The sequence below is a fragment of the Cryptotermes secundus genome, unplaced genomic scaffold, assembly GCF_002891405.2.
Source record: "Cryptotermes secundus unplaced genomic scaffold, Csec_1.0 scaffold594, whole genome shotgun sequence".
NCBI classification, from domain to species: domain Eukaryota; kingdom Metazoa; phylum Arthropoda; class Insecta; order Blattodea; family Kalotermitidae; genus Cryptotermes; species Cryptotermes secundus.
In genome coordinates this window covers 634,066-652,596 of record NW_019737090.1, presented here as the reverse complement: position 1 = coordinate 652,596, position 18,531 = coordinate 634,066, and the positions used below count along the sequence as shown (strand labels likewise).

Sequence of the window (18,531 nt, the reverse complement as noted above, 5' to 3'; positions counted from 1 at the left end):
ACAGGGATGTCTTTACTATTCACTTTTACTTTCATGAAGCATTATGACAATATATTCACTACTCAAATTGCCTGTTTACTTAACACGAGAAACGTACAGTACATCACTGCAAATATGCGAGGAGATAGATTATCAACAGCCGTGAACATTGGAGGGCATTCGGAACTCGATTAAAAGTGGACACACTACAACACTACAGAGAAAGATTACACACCTAATAATTTACATGGAGGCGACACAATACACAGGACATCATTCACTACAGTACAATCTACCGTATAAAAACTGAACGAGCTATATCAGATGCTCTTTTAAATCATTAAAAGCTTAGGAATCCATTGAGGGTTAGAGCCTTCTGACATCTTACTCCTTTAGTCTTATAACTGCCGCGCCATAGCTCAAGCGGTTAGTCGCTAGGTTCCCACCGCGTTCTGGTCAAGTGGGATTTATGGTGGACAAAGTGGCGCTGGTGCAGGTTTGCTCCGAGTACTTCGGTTTCCCCTGCCAATCTTCATTCAACCAATTGCTCCACAATCACCCTCACCTATTATCTGGGGCTGGTACAATAGACCAGAAGTGGCCGCAGTACAAGGGACTTAGTCCCACCGCACTAGCATTAAAAAATAGTCTTGAAACTGGAAACCAAATTGTTGGAGGAAACTACTGCCTCCATCTTCAAGGATGAAGACGCACGTGTCTATACAACTACAGGAAATCTTCTACATTCCAACCGCTGTGAGAACCTCACATCTCGTAATCTAATAATTGCAGCCCTCCGAAATTACGAAGCAAAACAATTCCATCTTAATGGCATTAGCCATTAAATGCAGGAGAGGAATTCAACAAGTAAAACACAACTGGATACAGACTACAGCAGAGTCACTGATTGTCGTGCCAGGCACCCACATCAGTCATGTTGCCACAAGTGAATACCGCACGGAGAAGTGTACACATTCTAGTGGAAGGTCGACATTTCTAAAACCACAACGAAGAGCCAAGTCTGCGAAACGTTTACGAAAATGGGAAGAACCTGAGGATGCGAAAATATATGACAAGATATCGACGCAACTAACTGATTTAAAAGAACAACACTTTCGGGGCTACATAAATTGAATGTTAAGGAAGACACAATCATTTTAGATCCTTCATAATATTGTATAATGTTTAAGTATTCATTATATCAAATTTACATACTTTTGGAAGTCGTACAGTGTTGTGAGTGGTAATGTTTTCACTGAGGCACCCTTAATTTAAAATTACAGTTTATCATTTGCGTTGCAAATACAAAACACATCCATGCAGAAAAAAGAACTAACTAAAATGGTTTCAAAGTCAAATACAATAATAATAGTAATAACAAAAATATGAATAATGGCAGTACAAGATTACATTAGTTCGTCTTTTTAATAACATCCCGTTTGGAGCCACCGCACATTTTCCCCAGCAACTTTCTGACTATCAAAAACACTAAGAAAACAATCGATCCTACAGCTAGCGCCAACACAGCGATGACATCTAGCAGGAAGTACTGGTACCAGGTGAGGTCGAGTGCAGCGGAGCGCATGTGAGGAGCTCCCTTGTGTCTGATCACGTACTCCGTCCAGAACACAGCCTGCTCCAGCGGTGTGAGTGGCTGGTCACGGTAGATTCGCGACAGACGCTGGGCGTTCTCACGGTATCTGTAGAACAGAACTCAAGTATGTATTAAAATTGACCGATTATGCAAATGTTCCACAAAAGCATTATTGGTGTTGTTGTTGTTATTGTTATTATTATTATTATTATTATTATGCTTACAATATTAAATATTTATTTTATTTCCCTAGATTTTCGTATTTATATATTAATTTTTAACACATTTAACATATTGTTTTTTTATTTTGAGGTTCCCGAATAAGAGTAGACTACAGCTCTTATTTACAGCAGCTGCCTCAATAGTTGTAGTTTCTCTGGAGCTGGAAACCATGAAAACCCATTCACATATCACTACTCAAAGAACAAAGGAAAGGCGATGACGCATTCAACACTTCTCTGGAAATACTAATCGTATAAATATTACTTCCACAAGAAACTGAAATGTTCTGTTTTTCATATTTCTAAATTTAGAAAAATTTCAGTTAAAATTTTTGAATTTTAGTCATTATTATTAAAAATAAAAATGTATTTTCCTGCATTTGTAATTGTGCAGTTCTTTCTGGCTGGAAAGTAATTGATCACTTTTCAGTTTAAGTCCCCATTTTTGTTTTAATGTTTTTTCTGGAGTAATATTCGTGGTTAAATATTTATCTATACTTAAAATATCATGGTCCGAAAGCTATAGCTGTCCGCGGTTAAGTAAATAATGAAGAAAACGACCTTTCTGTTGTTTCAAATTACTATGGTCAATGTGACAATTCCTATGCACTATACATTTACAGGGAACTACAGCAGACACTCTAGTTATTTTTGTGTTTTCGTTGTCCTTTGCATTAAAAATCCAAGAAAATAACATCGTCAATTTTACTGGAAATAAATACTATGAATGGCTGGCCAAGTTGAGACACGTTTGTCAGATTGAGACAAACAGAACAACATCGCTAAAATTGTGTCCAAGTACCTAGATATATATAAATTATGCAGACTGTTTACATTAATCATCCATGTATTTCTTGATGACTATATTATTCTGACAGTTGACATTACTAAGCATTTATTTGCTTATAAATTTCTTAGTATTCTTTTAAACACAGTTCCTGAATCTTTAATATTTATAAGCATACATTTCAATATTTTTAATTCAATAAATGTATCCCTTAACATCGCCATGTAATATTAAGTGTTGTCTATCAAATATACTTTTGATATCTCTAGTGTATTATTAAATTTAACATTAAATATGCTCAGGATTAAGAGTAAAAACAGACGTGATTACCTGGGATTATCCAATACTTCTCTAATGGCGGAACCTAAAGACTCAGCTGTGACGTCAGTATAGTCCAGTTGAAATCCGTAGCCTGATGATACAGCTTTCGCCATATTAAGCCTCTGATCCCCAAAAACTGGAATCCCAACAATTGGAACTCCATGATATATTGTCTCTTGTGCACTCAACAATCCACCGTGAGTGATGAACAGTCGTACATTAGGATGAGCTGGTGACCAAAATACAAAATTACTGTTCTTAATAATATGTAACTAAAACTGCGAAAATATAAGCCACATTTTTCGTACTCTGAATTGTGTTCACATTGCCCACGGATTTCGAAAGAGAACCCAAAAATCATGCAAAATTAATAGAGAATTATGCTGCTGAAAATTTTAGGCAGACTGCACTTGTATTCATGGCACAATTTTGGGCTCATGAGAGCCAATTGTTTCGAAGCCCCTGTGCCGAAACCTTAAGATAAGTCTACATGACGCTTTTGGGAATACAGTCACGTGACACTACCTTCAACAAGGAGGGTATGCGCGCGCCTCTCTTTCTCGATCCTTCAAGACTTCTGGAACCGCACAGCACGCGCTGCTAACCAGAAGATTTAACAATGACTAAGACTGGATAAAGGCTTTGCGGAGTTGGCGAACCGTACATTAGAGTTGAATCTCCTTGTTTTTACAGATGTGACGGAGTGCAAACGGGGAGAGGATAACTTAGTTCAGTACTGGCAGTACAAAACGACAAAAGGAAAAAATACAGTTGCCCTGTGCTTCATTAATTACGCACTATGCCATAACGATATAGGGGGATGGAGGTATAGCTCCAACTTCCGGCACTAGATCGAGGTAAGTGGTCAGCTTCAAATCCCTGCTGCTTTACTCCCAAGGAAACAGCCTCCGGTACCGATTGGATAGGAGTGTGTGTGTGGACCCCAGGGTCGGTCTAGACGCTGTGAAGAGAAAAATTTGACATTACCAAGAATCGAACCATGGCCGCCCAGCCAGTAGCCCACCGCTATATCGACACCAGAAAGCAGTGGTATGCAGTGAAAGAGTGTTGGACTAGACATGTCGGCACAAAAGTCTTAAGCTGCTGCTGGTATGTGGACAGTAACTGTTCAATATGGGCCGCGCCATAGCTCAAGCGGTTAGTCGCTGGTTTCCCGATCCCGGTTCTGGTCAAGTGGGACTTGTGGTGGACAAAGTGGCGCTGGGGCAAGTTTCTCCGAGTACTTCGGTTTCCCCTGCCAATCTTTATTCCACCAATTGCTCCACAATCACCCTCACCTATCATCTAGGGCTGGTACAATAGGCCAGAAGTGGCCGCAGTACAAGGGACTTAGTCCCACCACACTAGCAATAAAGAAAACTGTTCAATAATACTGTAAATGTTAAATTTCGATGTGGCTAAGTTTATAAAGTAATGTGGTTATGGCTCTCTCATAATGAGTAAAGAGCTCAGTTGAAATATGTATGGTACAGTAAACAGAACTTACAGTAGAAACTATCTCGGCTGCGCTCTGAACATTTTGTAGAAGATATGAGCAATATTTAACAACATTTCAGTCCCACAATTGAGTTCTAATTTCATATAGATGCGTAATTTCTTACCGAGAATGTCTGATTGAGGCAGCCATTTTGCCACCTTGACGTTGCTGGGTTTCCCCGGTAAAGACTCGCTTTCCCACTTCCAGAGAACCCGCTGTTTCACTTTAGAGAATGCCTCCAGAATACCACGTAACTTCTTGTCTGGTAACTGAGAACTCTTCAAGTTTGATCCCATACTGAAGAAGATAACACCTTCAGTTGCTTCTTCAACGTATTTCTTGATATCCTGCCAATAACAATTCACATTCACCTTAACTATTCAGTGCCTCAAAACATAGCAACATGAAGTATGTAAGATGTGAGATTTCCACGGCGGCGACTATGAAGAATGCCGTCTTCTTGGATGTGGCGCCGTGTAGATATTATATAAACCGACGTTTCGGAGGAACGTATGGCCTCCATCTTCAGGAAAGAAGAAAAAAGAATAAATCCCCGAGCGAGGAACTAGCGTGAGCATGTGGCTGCAGCCACGGAGCCACATCCCAGAAGACGGCATTTTTCAACCAGAAATCACAACGATACAGGCCATAACAAGCTAAAAGAGGGGGGCACCACTGCGAGGACATCTGAGGACTCCAAATATAACCACAATATTACGTATTAACAGAAGGGGCACAAGGACAGAGACCATTTCGTTTCAAGGTCTCTGATTAAGTAAAGTAAATGTATCCTTGTAACAAGCCGTGGAGGCCCATAGGGTTGTGAGATGTTGAGGTTCACACATTATCTAGACAGTCGGCTCACAGACGGTGCTAAGGTTGTCAGCCTTACGCGCCGGCCGCCTTTCACCCCCAAGAATATACCTGGTACTCATTTCTGTTAGAGGCTAAGTCACCCCCAAGGCCATAGTGCGGCTGGAAGGATTAGGTCAATTGAAAAAATCCAATGACCTCATCGGGACTTGAACCCGCGACCTTCCGGCTTGTAGCATAGTTCCTCAACAAACTACGCTACCACGTGCCCGAAGGTCTTAGACATTAAACATTAATAAAAGTTTAATCCAAATAATTGTAAATACCTTTTTATATAAAAATTTTAAGTATGTATTACAAAATTTATAATATTAGTTCCTGAACATGTTGATCTTATGCCTTCTGAAGATGGTCACAGCTGACAGAAACGTGCAATGGCAATACCTACCTACAAATTGAATCATAATGAACGGTTTTAACAACTATTCTATAATTTAATTAACATCGAGTTCAGGTATAAAGTGCAGAAGACCGGGTTACGTATACTTAATATAAGAATCTGATAATATCTCTTGTATAAGCAACCTATTTTATTAGAGGATTAAGAGTGAATATGAATGTAACTTAACCTCCGAGCCTCAAAAGAAAAGAATCCAACCTTCCAATAATCTAAAGTTACAGTGGACAGAAAGATTTGACATTCTCTGTCTGTATCCTAAACGACACTCAGGTTACAATTTGCTGATTTCAGTTGAAGGAGTCACTCCATTAGGTAGGCCGCGCCATAGCCCAAGCGGTTAGTCGCTGGCTTCCCACCGCGGCGGCCAGGGCTCAAACCCGTGTCTGGTCAAGTGGGAATTTTGGTGGACAAAGTAGCGCTGGGGTAGGTTTTCTCCGAGTACTTCGATTTCCCTGCCAATCTTAATTTAACCAAAAATTCTCCATGATCATAATCACCCGGGAGCAGGCTACAATAGGCCAATCAGTGGCCGCTGTGCCGAGTGGACACAGTTGGACTCCACCCCCCACTAAACGAATTTTACTCCCTTAGGTCACTGAAACTGAACTGACTACTAAATCTAAAGTGGAACATACTTAAATTGTACGTAAGTTCGTTAATATTTACACGTTCTTATATTTCCTCGCATCTGACCATAGAGGAAGTGTACTCAATGCACTTACCGCTGGAAGGCTCTTGGGTGCTTTGATATGCATTCCTCCCACTTGTACAAAATTTGGCATCACAGGTTTCGGGTAGCTAATACTGAAGTGTTGGTTTACAAGTACAAGCGCTGTGGACTTCTCTAAGTCTGCAATTGATGGCATGCTGCTTGTGTAATTGAAGTGTTTTCTCATAATAACTTCTTGCCTTGGAATTAGAAAATATCTTCTTCCTACTTGCTGAAATAACTGGCAGAGCGTATTTATGATACGCTCACCGAAGCTCATCTTATCACTGAATTCTTGAAATACATCTGGTATGTAGGAGTAAGGATTAGGATTCCCAACAGTGTCTCCTATATACTCAGCTCCTCCGAAGGGGCACACTTGAACAACAGGAGCTTTGAATTTGTGAGCAAATCCAAGGAGACAGTCAACATAGAATCCTGCCATTATTATGATGTCGAAGTGGTCACCGTCAGAGTGCACGAGTTTCTGAACAGATGGCTCTCCAAGGACTCTGTCGCAGAGAAAAATCCCCATTGCCCACACGATAGGAACTCTTTGGAAGTAATTTAAACTTTGCATCTCATATGGGTTTGGAACAACTGAAAAGGGCAGAGAACTTACACGTTAGATTTTCAACTATAATTACACGTAGTAGTAGGTAATTTTAATTTATTTGCCAATGATTGATTAATATTAATAAGAATTGTTAGATCAAGTCTCAGAAATAAACAAGAAAACATTTCATACAGAAGATCTTATTATAATAATGTGTAATATATTTCATTGACTGTGTCATGATCTTTGAAATCAGAGTCATGAACTCTGTCATATCGGAATGTAACTGCAGTCGTCCAGAGGATTTATCGTCAATCTAATATAAAATCTCTATCCCATTCACAAAACTCATTTATATTATCGGATTATTCGTATACACCCCATTTTCTGCACTGACATTTCTGTAGCGAATTGCCTGCAAGAAGCGAAATGCATCAAACAGCGAAAGTAGGAATATAATTTTTATTTTAAGTGCTACTTTTTGGAAATTCAACTAAAACAAAACTCATCTAAGTTTTCACATTTTAATAAATAGCTAACAATTATTTTCCCCCTAAGGTAAAGGTAAAGTTGTCCCTGTACTTAACTAAGTAAGCACTACGCCATGAAGGTGAGTGGATGTATAAATCCATATTTTCCTGACCTCGGCTCTACTTCCAGGTGAGTGGTCAGCCTCACGCCCCGGCCGCTTTACCCCCGGAGAAACAGCCCACGGTACTCATTGGATAGGATCTTGGGTGGACCCCAGGGCCTGTCGGAACAACATGCAGCAGTGAAAATTCTTGACCCCATTGGGACTCGAACTTCGACTCTCCTAGATATGTGAGTATGTAGGGTGAAACAAACTTCCGAAGTTATGTATAAGTTCTGATGTCAGTATGCGAGGTCTCTTTACCGCAAATCAGTGCAGACCGTTGCATTATAATTCCTAGAAAGAAATCAATTGTGTGTAACACCAGGACACAAGTCTTCACCAACACGCTAACATCGTTTCTGGAGCTCATCTACGGGGGAGAAGAGACATTAAGCGGGTAGGAGCCTCAATTTCAAAACACACACCTCAGAATTGCTGGGCTTTCGAACTTCGTTCATCGCCCCTGTTCTAGAATCTAGAAAATACGTTTCGGATACTGGGTCTGTTTCCGTCATCAGGCGGGGGAGGGGAGACACCTACTCTGTTGCGTCCCTTAAAAATAGCTAATCTCAATCACTGGACAACCCCTGTCAGATTCACTATAGTTATTTAATTACCTGAGACCAGGCTAAGTAGGAGGGAGATAACAAGAAAAAAAACAATAGAAATTGTGATAAAGTGAGCATATAGTACTTCTTTTGGCTTGTTTTGGACTTCATCCATCTTCCTCTGAAACGTCGTGGTCTTTTATCTTTTACATACCAGACAATGGATGAAGTCCAAAACAAGCCAAAAGAAGTACATGATACACCATCGTCAGAATCCTTTCAAGTCTACCAAAGTAAGCATATGCCTAGAACTAGGATAAGAAGGATTGAAAGTAACAGCAAGTATAGAAAATACAAGGAATCGGTCTATATGGCATGCTTAACCAATCCGATCGGCCAACCAATTTTGGGTAATTCTCCCATCTGGGGTCCCCTCAGCAGCAATGAGGTTTCCACCTATTATAATAATTATAATAGACTAAAACATAATTATGTTTTAGTCTCGAGTGTTCGATTTTACTCCACAGATGGCGCTAGCGGCAGGCACTACATGTCTTCACAATTTTTCCCATTTTTTCTGCTATGCATTGGTGTTCATTTTACGTCCAGTTTGGAGTTATGGTATCCAGCTCTGGGGCTGAGCCAGTGAATCCAATATTCAAGTGATTCAACGCTATCAGAACAAAGTGCTAAAGTGTATTGTCAACGCACCATGATACGTTCGTAACATTGACCTCCATCGTGACCTTGGGATTGAGACGGTTACAGATATCATCGCTAAGTCCGCCACCTCTCATAAACAGTGACTCCAAAACCATGTCAACATTGAAGCGTCCAGACTTCTCAACGTGAACAATATCATTAGACGACTCAAACGGAAGAAACCGTTCGAACTAGTTAATGTTAAAGTACTAAGTAATTCAATGGAAGTGACTTAGTTTTAATTTACGTAGTATATTAGGTTTAGAAAAAAAATCATTAGTTATCCAATTAGTTTTAATTGTAATTAAGTACTGGGTTACCCAGTCTTTAATAAATAAATAATAGAAAAAATGCATTGGTGTTAAAGCATCTGATTTTATTGGCTAGGTTTGTAGCATTAATTTCTATCTCCCTTTCTATACTAGTTTCACACATGTGCGTGCTTTATCACAATTTTTATTGCACACCATTTTACAACATCGTCAGTACCCTTTTTCCCCTTGGCACTATAGCCCCAGTGGGCCTAGGCCTACCTCCATGAACTTCTCCGTTCAGTTCGGTTTTTTCTAGATCTTACACATTCGGTAGGACTCCTTGGGCGGGTGATCAGCTCGTCGCAAGGCCTTTACCTGTACACAAACACAGAAAAACGCACACAAACATCCATGCCTTGAGTGGGATTCGAACCCACGATCCCGGCTTCCGAGCGAGCGAAGACAGTACATGCCTTAGACCGCTCGGCTACCGTGACCGGCATCAGAACCCTTTAGCATCTACAATTACGTCTATAATCAAGGCTCACTTTACCTCAGAATCTAAAATAATATTCAGTATGTACATTTGCTTTGCTCTTTCAAGAACAACAGCAATAGACGGGTAAGTCTACTTCACTCGCCTGTTATGTTCAGCACATCTTTTAATTCAATTTTCTGAAGGGCGATGTCAGTGTAATTAGGAACTGGTTCCTCTTGAGGATATGGGCTCAGAACAGTGACTTGGTGTCCTCTTTGGGCCAGTTCCTTGACTAAGGCAAAACTTACAGCAGCATGACTGGGGGAAGGGACAGGGAACAATCCTAGGATCTTCGCTCCCTTACATTCCTGTAAGCTTGTAAGGAACACCAACACCAACACCAACACCGTCACTGCCATTGCATCTCGGACCGACACCTGCAAAAGAAATGCCCGTACGCCTATACACAACTCCCACAGTACAACGGGAATATAGAAGCACGGCAAAGAGTTGCTCCAAATTTATGTACTAATATTAGGAAAACATAATATTGACACGTGCATGATTACTATAGACAGGGTTTTGATTGGATATTGGATTTATTGACCGCTTATACACAAGACTCAGAACTACAAGCAATTGCAGCGCCATCGCTAATCACCACAGCGCCCGATAAGTCTTTTCCAACCTGCTTTGTCTTCACCAGCCGATACCTGGCAACGGCTTCTAATAGTTTAGATTCTTCAGCTCCACGCGCTCAAGTCCTGTCTGAAAGTCTGCTCCCTTCCAACTGCCTCATTTCCTCACAGACTCCCGTACAGAACAGACTTGATTGCTCCAGTTGTTTTCCTTATAACCCCTTTGCGCGGACCGAGTAGGGAACACCGTTTCCAACAACATATCTACTGTTGTATACGTATCCGTTGCCGCGGGAACGTGTTTGTCGGGTTGTTGCCCAGAAACGGCACTGGTATATTTATCTCATGGTCTTTGCATAGTAACGGCTCTACAGGCTACAATATAAACGTATTTTTAGGGAAGTTACAAATGATCGTTTCTAAACGAAGTTTTCTTATAAATTTACGTAACTCTGAATACTGCAGATTTCTTCGATGTGACACCGTGCGCTTTGGTAGAAGAGTACCAACATTTTGTAGGAATCTGCTATCTCAGACTTTATGTATAACACTCTTCTATCCTGAAGATGAAAGCAGAAAGTGTACCGAAGCGTTGATACCATCTTCCTGACTACACGGCATCACATACCGGAAGACCATAACCATCAAACGACCGTGAGAAACTCAAATCTCTAACGGAATGAAATAATCCTCAGACTGAAATGGAAAACAGCCGGCACGTCCTAAAAATAATGAGTGGCTTACAAAACTCTGTAACTTTATCAGGAATTTTCTGAATAAACATCAGTAACTTTCAACTTGAGAAGTTAAATAACACTGACTAACAGAGTGAGTATGGAAGATACAGCAAGAAATAAACTGAAGGAAACACTCGTGATATTTGCACTTGTAAAGAGAGATTCAGAATCTCCAATACAATCAGGAGATCCGATGTCGCGGCAGAGATCCGAACGTGCAATCTCCAAACTATTACGCCTGAGTGATAACCTGCTAACCAGTAAACACAGAGTTTTATTCTAGACAATAGGTATATATAGGAAAGAGAATAGTTTTGGCAATTTAACGGAATGTTAGAATTCCTATACAGAAAGCAACTCAGTAGTTTGAGAACAGCTAGTAATACATACCTGCCAGACAGGCCGCGCCATAGCTCAAGCGGTTAGTCGCTGGCTTCCCAGGGCGGCGGTCCGGGTTCGATCCCGGGTCTGCTCAAGTGGGATTTGTGGTGGACAAAGTGGCGTTATGGCAGGTTTTCTCCGAGGACTTCGGTTTCCCCCCTGCCAATCTTCATTCCACCAATTGCTCCACTATCACCCTCACCTATCATCTGGGGCTGGTACAATAGGTCAGAAGTGGCCGCAGTACAAGGGACTTAGTCCCACCCCACTAGCAATAAAAAAAATACCTGCCAGATGATGGCTTCCATAATTCGAAACATGTAGCAGGACACTTCGAGAGCAATGAACCCGTAAACAGTTGATGTGAACAAATTTTGAGTGCTGTGTTGTGACAGATACAAATTGCAATTGAATAAGTTAACACAACATGACTCCTTTTGAAATGATGGATAAGCCCATCGCAAGGCATAAACCCCGTATCGCACAAGTCACACAGTTACACAGATAACAGCGGAAAGGGCGATGTGCATTCAAGTATAAAGAGGAATAACTGAAGATTCAGTCCCCATCCGTGATAAAATGAACACAAAAATTAATTCGGGAATTTACTTATATTGCTGAGTTTTCAAAACACTATATAAACATATAAACTAAAATCTCATCAAGTGTAATAATGTTTATAAAGTATATAAATACTTTGCCACCCTAGATGTCTCGGCTTTAGGTGGTCATCTTCAAGGAAATACTTTACGCAAGGCTTCAATACAGTATTAGTTATCCTATAGGCTTACTGATCCAGTATTTTCACTTATTGGCGGAGAGGGGTGGAGTCCAGTTGGGTCCACTTCGCACAGCGGTCACTGATTGGTCAATTGTACCTGGCCCGGGTGATTATGATGGAAAATTTTATGGAATGAAGATTGGCAGGGGAAACCGAACTACTCGGAGAAAACCCGCCCCAGCGCCACTTTGTCCACCACAAATCCAACTTGATCAGACCCGAGATCGAACCCAGGCCGCCGCAGTGGCAAGCCAGCGACTAACCGGTTGAGCTATGGCGCGACCTTACTGATCAAGTAAGTCCCAAAGAGTCTTCGGAGCTGAAGACAGAGGCCATACAGTCCTCCGTAAACTCGGATGACTTTCACCGGACTGCTCGGCACTGTAGCTCAGAAGACAGGACCATTCATTACCACCAATGGAAAGAGCTCAAATCCAACATTCGATATTGTGTATTTCTAGCTATGTAAATCGTGAAAGCTTCTCCCTTAGCTAACACCTTTCGTGATTTACTAAAATAATATCCATAAACCTGAAGTAACCATTTGCTGTCTCAGAATTAATTCAGAAACATATCAGGTCATAACGTCTAGTGTATACTGACATACAGAGAATGCATACGTACCATCTTAAAACCAAGAATTCAATTTCGTTCGTGAGGCTGGGCCGTGCTCCACTACCGAACAACCACTTCACAACGCTCCCCGACTCCACTTCTACCAACATTATGAAGCAAACATCCACTGCGTTGCGTTACATAATGGTTGACCTTCACCCGTTGAGAAGTTCGAGTCACGTACAAACTTAATCGTATTCAGGCTGGCATCAAAACAGTGCTTCTGCCGCCTTGAGCCCAACATCACACACTCTCTCCGTAAATTTCATCAGCTTTCTTTCTCACCTTCAGTTAGATTACGCAATTAGTCAATATGCAACATAAGGCAAAGGCTCAATACCTGTTTCATAATGAAAGGAAAGACGCCAGTAAGCTTTGTGATTGGTCGCGCCATAGCTCAAGCAGTTAGTCGCTGGCTTCCCACCGTGATCCCGGGTCTGGTCAAGTGGGATTTGTGGTGGACAAAGTGGCGCTGGGGCAGGTTTTCTCCGAGTAGTTCGGTTTCCCCTGCCAATCTTCATTCAACCAATTTCTCCACAATCACACTCACCTATCATCTGGGGCTGGTACAATAGGCCACAAGTGGCCGCAGTACAAGGGACTTAGTCCCACCCCACTAGCAATAAAAAAGAAAACTTTGTGCTTTCACAGTGAAGCGACTGGACCGTGTGTCAGTTATAAAAGCTATTCTGGGGGGAATAGAATGAGATGATTATGTTCCGTGAACTGCAAACGACTACAGAGGAAACGGTCAAGGCCTGAACTTAATATTAACCTCAACTTCTTAGTAAAGTCATGAAAGAATACATGAGAATAAACAGTGTCATATTCAAAATGGGCACAGACTTGAATGATGGTGTACACTGCGCTCTGCCTGCTGAGATTGAATTGAGTTTACATTTCAGGTGCAAAAGACTTTACTCCACCAAGAAAGCATAAAGATATAACCAGAACAAATCCCTTTATCCCAATATATAAGAATGACTTCTTGATAGTGTAACTCCAGTTAATGTTTGGGGGGTCTGAAATTTCTCCTATCATTTATATCAATCTGAGTTAATGTACTAATCATTGAAACATCATCTTCTCACACAAATTTTCACGTCATCGAGGACAATGGTTAGTCAGTTACCCCTATACAGAATATTTTACTGTATAACCTTTATATATTCTGCTTTATACATAGTTCATATATCTAGATGCAGTAAAATACTGAGGTATGTAGTCACGTTGCTAGGCAATGGTCGCGAAATAAACAGCTATACAACAGCCGTTGCTAGGTAGTGGCTCTCTTAATGACGGCCGTTGCTAAGTAATGGCCGCAACAGACGCACAAGCAACAATAGAGAAACCGCTGGATGCGGTGCTCTCTATGCGGTCGTTGTCTACGCTATATAACGAGGAGCAGCCACGATTACGAGTGTCCTGAGACGGCAGTGAGAATAGTAGGAGGTGGTGTGAGACGGCCGTCAGTCTGGGAGTTACTCAGTTGGAGCAATGTGTTGTGAGACAGTTGCCGGCCAGTAAAGTCGCGAACACGCAAGATGACAGCTGAGTCACGGGGACAATTCGGGGACCCAGAAGAAGCCGTTATAAGACAGCGACTGGTGAAGATACAGCAGACGGAAAACTTAATGCGTGCTGTAATGAATTGTAGAGTGTATAAATTATAAAAGCGCTACAGTTACTTGTACTTCCGATCTGTAAGTGTTCAATAAATCCAATTACCAATCCAAACCGTGACAATATGTTGCACATCAGACAAACACTGAACTGCGATGCAACCAAACGGATGACTCCACACATACCTCACATCAGCGAGACACGCGCCGTAAACTTGTCAACTCCGAAACGACTGCCCTCATTTTATACGCATATACAGCAGTTGTAAAAGAATGCAGACAGAATGAATAATGTATCAGAAATACGAGGCAGTATAATTTTTATTCTTAAAGCTGAATTATTAAGCACACATTACGTCGCATTACAATATACATTACACATTCAATCGCCTTTTCTTCTTGATGTATCAATATCCTTGACACTCCAAACTTTCCTTAGTACTGCCCTGAGCATCAAAAACACTAACAGCAGACTCAATCCTACAACTAGCGCCAACACAGCGATGACATCTAGCAGGAAGTACTGGTACCAGGTGAGGTCGAGTGCAGCGGAGCGCATGTGAGGAGCTCCCTTGTGTCTGATCACGTACTCCGTCCAGAACGCGGCCTGCTCCAGCGGTGTGAGTGGCTGGTCCCGGAAGATTCGGGACAGACGCTGGGAATTCTCACGATACCTATATTGTGATAATTCAGTTTCATGTATGCAAACCGCTGAGCTGTTAATCACGAATTATGAAATAACAACACTGCATACCAAAGTAAATATTTGTATGGATTACCTAGGATTGCCGAGCACTTCACTCAGCGCCTCGGACACTGATTCGGACGTAATATTATTGAAATCCATTGAAACTCCAAAACCCTGCGAAACAGCCCACATCATGTTCATTTTTTGGTCTCCAAATACAGGGATACCCACTACAGGAACACCTCGATCTATGGCTTCCTGCATACTCAGCAGTCCACCATGTGTCATGAATAGTCTTGTGTTCGGATGTGCTGCAGAGAGTAAAAATTCTTTCATATTTGGAATAAACGTAAAATCACTCTCGAGCACATCTCTACAACAAATCATACAAAAATGACTCCGGTTATTTCCTATGGAGCAAAGATACTTGTTCTCTATGGGGTTGAAATGGTAGCCATGTTTATATTCTTTTGGTTGGAACAAAAATATCTGATGAGAACTGTTTTCGGGACAGGGTTAAATCATCAATATTTCCGGGAGAGAAGCATAGCGAAGAGAAAGTGGGGACGAAATGTAGGAGAAGGAAAAGAGAGAACATTAAATCAAGAATATCCCTTATTTACGCTAATCTTTACAATGAAAGATTCGACTTTTCGTTCGCTTTCATCACAAATTTAATGAATTGTGCAAAATAAGTTGCGAAAAGATCGGTGAAATGTAACTGGCCAAGTTACAAATTACATAAGTTTGCACAAATATTTACGGACACACACTGAAGGCCTCGAAGTACTTATCACAAGGTACTTATCGTGCCATGTAAGTCTGGCTGTTAATTTTACGCAAACTGTATTGTGTACAGTACTAAATTTCTAAAAATACATTAAGACTGAAATAGGACTTCGCACATGGTCTAGGTTCAATGAACCAGGTGCCTATTTTAACCTGTTCTTTGCGTATTGATCTGCAAAGAGGCAGGAAAACAATAAATAATAATAATTCAAACAACAACTATGTTTCGCTAAAACCACTCCTTCTGAACTTCGATGTGACTCACCAAGAATATCGGCTTGAGGAAGCCACTTTCCCAGCTTCACATTACTGGGCCTCCCCGGGAAGGTTTCCGTTTCCCACTTCCATAATACTCTCTGCTTTACTTTTGAGAAAGCTTTGATAAGAGCATCTATTGTACCTTCTGGCATTTCAGAACTCTTCACGTTTGAGCCCATACTGAAGAAGATTGCACCTTCTGACGCTTCATCAAGATATGATTGGATGTCCTGGCGTTAGATGAATAAATTAAATAATATATTGCAAATAATACTATCATATATAATTCTCTTTCAATATGAACTAAAAGTCCTTACCTGGGGTAGTTTCTTTGGCGGTTTCACGTGTATACCTCCAACCTGTACAATGCTAGGCATCAGAGGTTTAGGATAACTCGTGCTTAAATGCTGATTGACAAAAAGAACAGACGTTCTGTGCTCTATTTCAGAGAGTTCAGGAAGATCATTTGAGTCATTGAAATGTTTTCTCATGATTGCATTCTGCCTCGGCAGGTAGTAATGATTCCTTACGAGTATAAAACTTGTTCCCAAGATGGTATTGATCATCCTCTCCCAGAAATTCATTTTATCTCTAAATTTAAGAATAGGGCTTGGTACGTAGGCATAAGGATTTGGGTTTCCAACCCAGTGCCCCATAAAATCGAAACCGGCAAATGTACATATGTGAATTAAAGGGGCTTGGAATTTATGAACGAAACCAAGGAAACACTCATTATTAAAAGCTTCAACGATTATGAGGTCAAAAGAGAGATCTTTAGAGTGTACAAGTTCCTGGACGCTCTCCTCTTGCAACTGCAGGTCGCATAATACGAGATCTAAGTTGAAAAACACATCGAACATTTGAACTATTCCCATCTGCATTCTACTCATTCCGAGCTTTGTTTCTGCAACAATAGAAATAAATATATTAGATGATGACTGATTTTTCGTGTAAAATAATTAATTTTAGCTGCCTTAGAAAACCGAGATTAACAGCCGTGGGGATCCGTTCCGCTGACCACGCGACACCCTCTATCCGCAAAAGTTGGCACTAACTTCGCCGACAAGCGTCAGTCGCTCGATCGGTATAGTTGGCTTGAGGACTACAGGCCAAGGAGTTTTTTTGCCTTGAAATATGTTTCCTTGCCTCAAACCCACGTAAAACAAGTTTCATTCTACATTATCCCATTAAAGAATAAAACTACGGAAACGTGTTTCATTTATCACATTGCGTGTAAGAAACTTCGTAGCGAGACAAAATTAAAAATTACACGCTGAAGAGAATTTTACCCATTTTTCAGAACAGTAGTTCCTGGTAAATATAAAAGTGTTTCAATCGCTTATATCGACATACTTTCAATTTGTCACACATTTTCATTCATAATCCCATAACATCATTTTAATCGTCACAGTAATAACACTTTCTTTTTATTGCTAGTGGGGTGGGACTAAGTTCCTTGTACTGCGGCCACATCTGGCATATTGTACCAGCCCCACATGATAGGTGAGGGTGATTGTGGAGCAATTGGTGGAATGAAAATTGGCAGGGGAAACCGAAGTACTCGGAGAAAACCTGCCACAGCGCAACTTTGTCCACCACGAATCCAACTTAACCAGACCTGGGATCGAACCCGGGCCGCCGCAGTGGGAAGCCAGCGACTAACCTCTTGAGCTATGGCGCGGCCTCAACGAAACCCTTTTGGAGACATATATATTTCCTCATTTCTATTCGACAGGGTATGCATTATCCAGCGTTTATATGTCCGTCTGTCCCTCCTTCCGCCATTCCGTTTGTCTGTCTATGTACGTATATATCTACCTCTCAATCTGTGTATGTCTTCCTTACCGTTATCCAGCAAGTCCAAGAGTGACGACTTGAGAACAATGTCTGTGTAATTCCCCACATTATCCACCTGAGGGTGCATACTCAACACTGTAACGTGATGCCCTCTGGCAGCAAGTTCCCGCATTAAAGCCGAGCTTATAATAGCATGACTTCTGGAATGAGAAGGGAATATTCCTAGGATCTTAGCTCCTCCACACACGTTCATTAATAAGGGGAGTAGGGCTGTTCGAACACACCACAGTAAGTTTGCCTGTTGAGGATGTAGAAAACCGAGCATTAGAAACTGTTAATAATTGTATATTTAGTACTGAAATTCCTGTTGAAATTTTAATGGTAAATTTTTGTCCTTATCAACATCATTCATTCTTGGTCTCGCAGAATATGCGTGCTGTGGACTTGGTAACGTTCTTGAAACACAGCTACATGTACATTAAGACACAGAACTTTACGAAATAACAATATTCACTGAAGGAAGCTATTTAAATTAAACGTACGCCATGAATTTCACAGATGAACACAGCGATACCAAATCACGGATGCTACATTACGCATGTTCCACTAACTGAGCAACTTACATTAATCATGACGTAAGAATGAACCCTCACTCGAACCAGCAGATTCAG

The 18,531-nt window shown here is 41.1% G+C and overlaps 1 protein-coding gene across 1 annotated transcript; it reads right to left on the bottom strand.

Annotated features, from left to right (window-relative positions):
• Window positions 1–904: 904 nt before the first annotated feature.
• LOC111870133 lies at window positions 905–18,180 on the bottom strand. Its single transcript, XM_023862168.2, has 10 exons — window positions 17,909–18,180; window positions 16,381–16,967; window positions 16,071–16,293; window positions 15,108–15,327; window positions 14,714–15,002; window positions 9,718–9,991; window positions 6,396–6,982; window positions 4,525–4,747; window positions 2,912–3,131; window positions 905–1,679 (listed from the first exon to the last, which is right to left on the bottom strand). Exons 1-10 carry the CDS (start codon window positions 18,111–18,113, stop codon window positions 1,391–1,393), a joined length of 3,117 nt encoding a protein of 1,038 aa, XP_023717936.1. The 5' UTR covers window positions 18,114–18,180; the 3' UTR covers window positions 905–1,390.
• Window positions 18,181–18,531: the final 351 nt, after the last annotated feature.

Excerpts from the sequence above, each read along its gene's own strand:
- LOC111870133 (XM_023862168.2), bottom strand. The coding sequence starts at position 18,113 with ATGAACGTGTGTGGAGGAGCTAAGATCCTAGGAATATTCCCTTCTCAT. Across the intron at positions 15,328-16,070 it reads TCCTCAAGCCGATATTCTTG|CACATCCGAACACAAGACTA; the intron begins GTGAGTCACATC and ends TACTCTCTGCAG. Across the intron at positions 6,983-9,717 it reads AGATGTGCTGAACATAACAG|TTGTTCCAAACCCATATGAG; the intron begins GCGAGTGAAGTA and ends TGCCCTTTTCAG.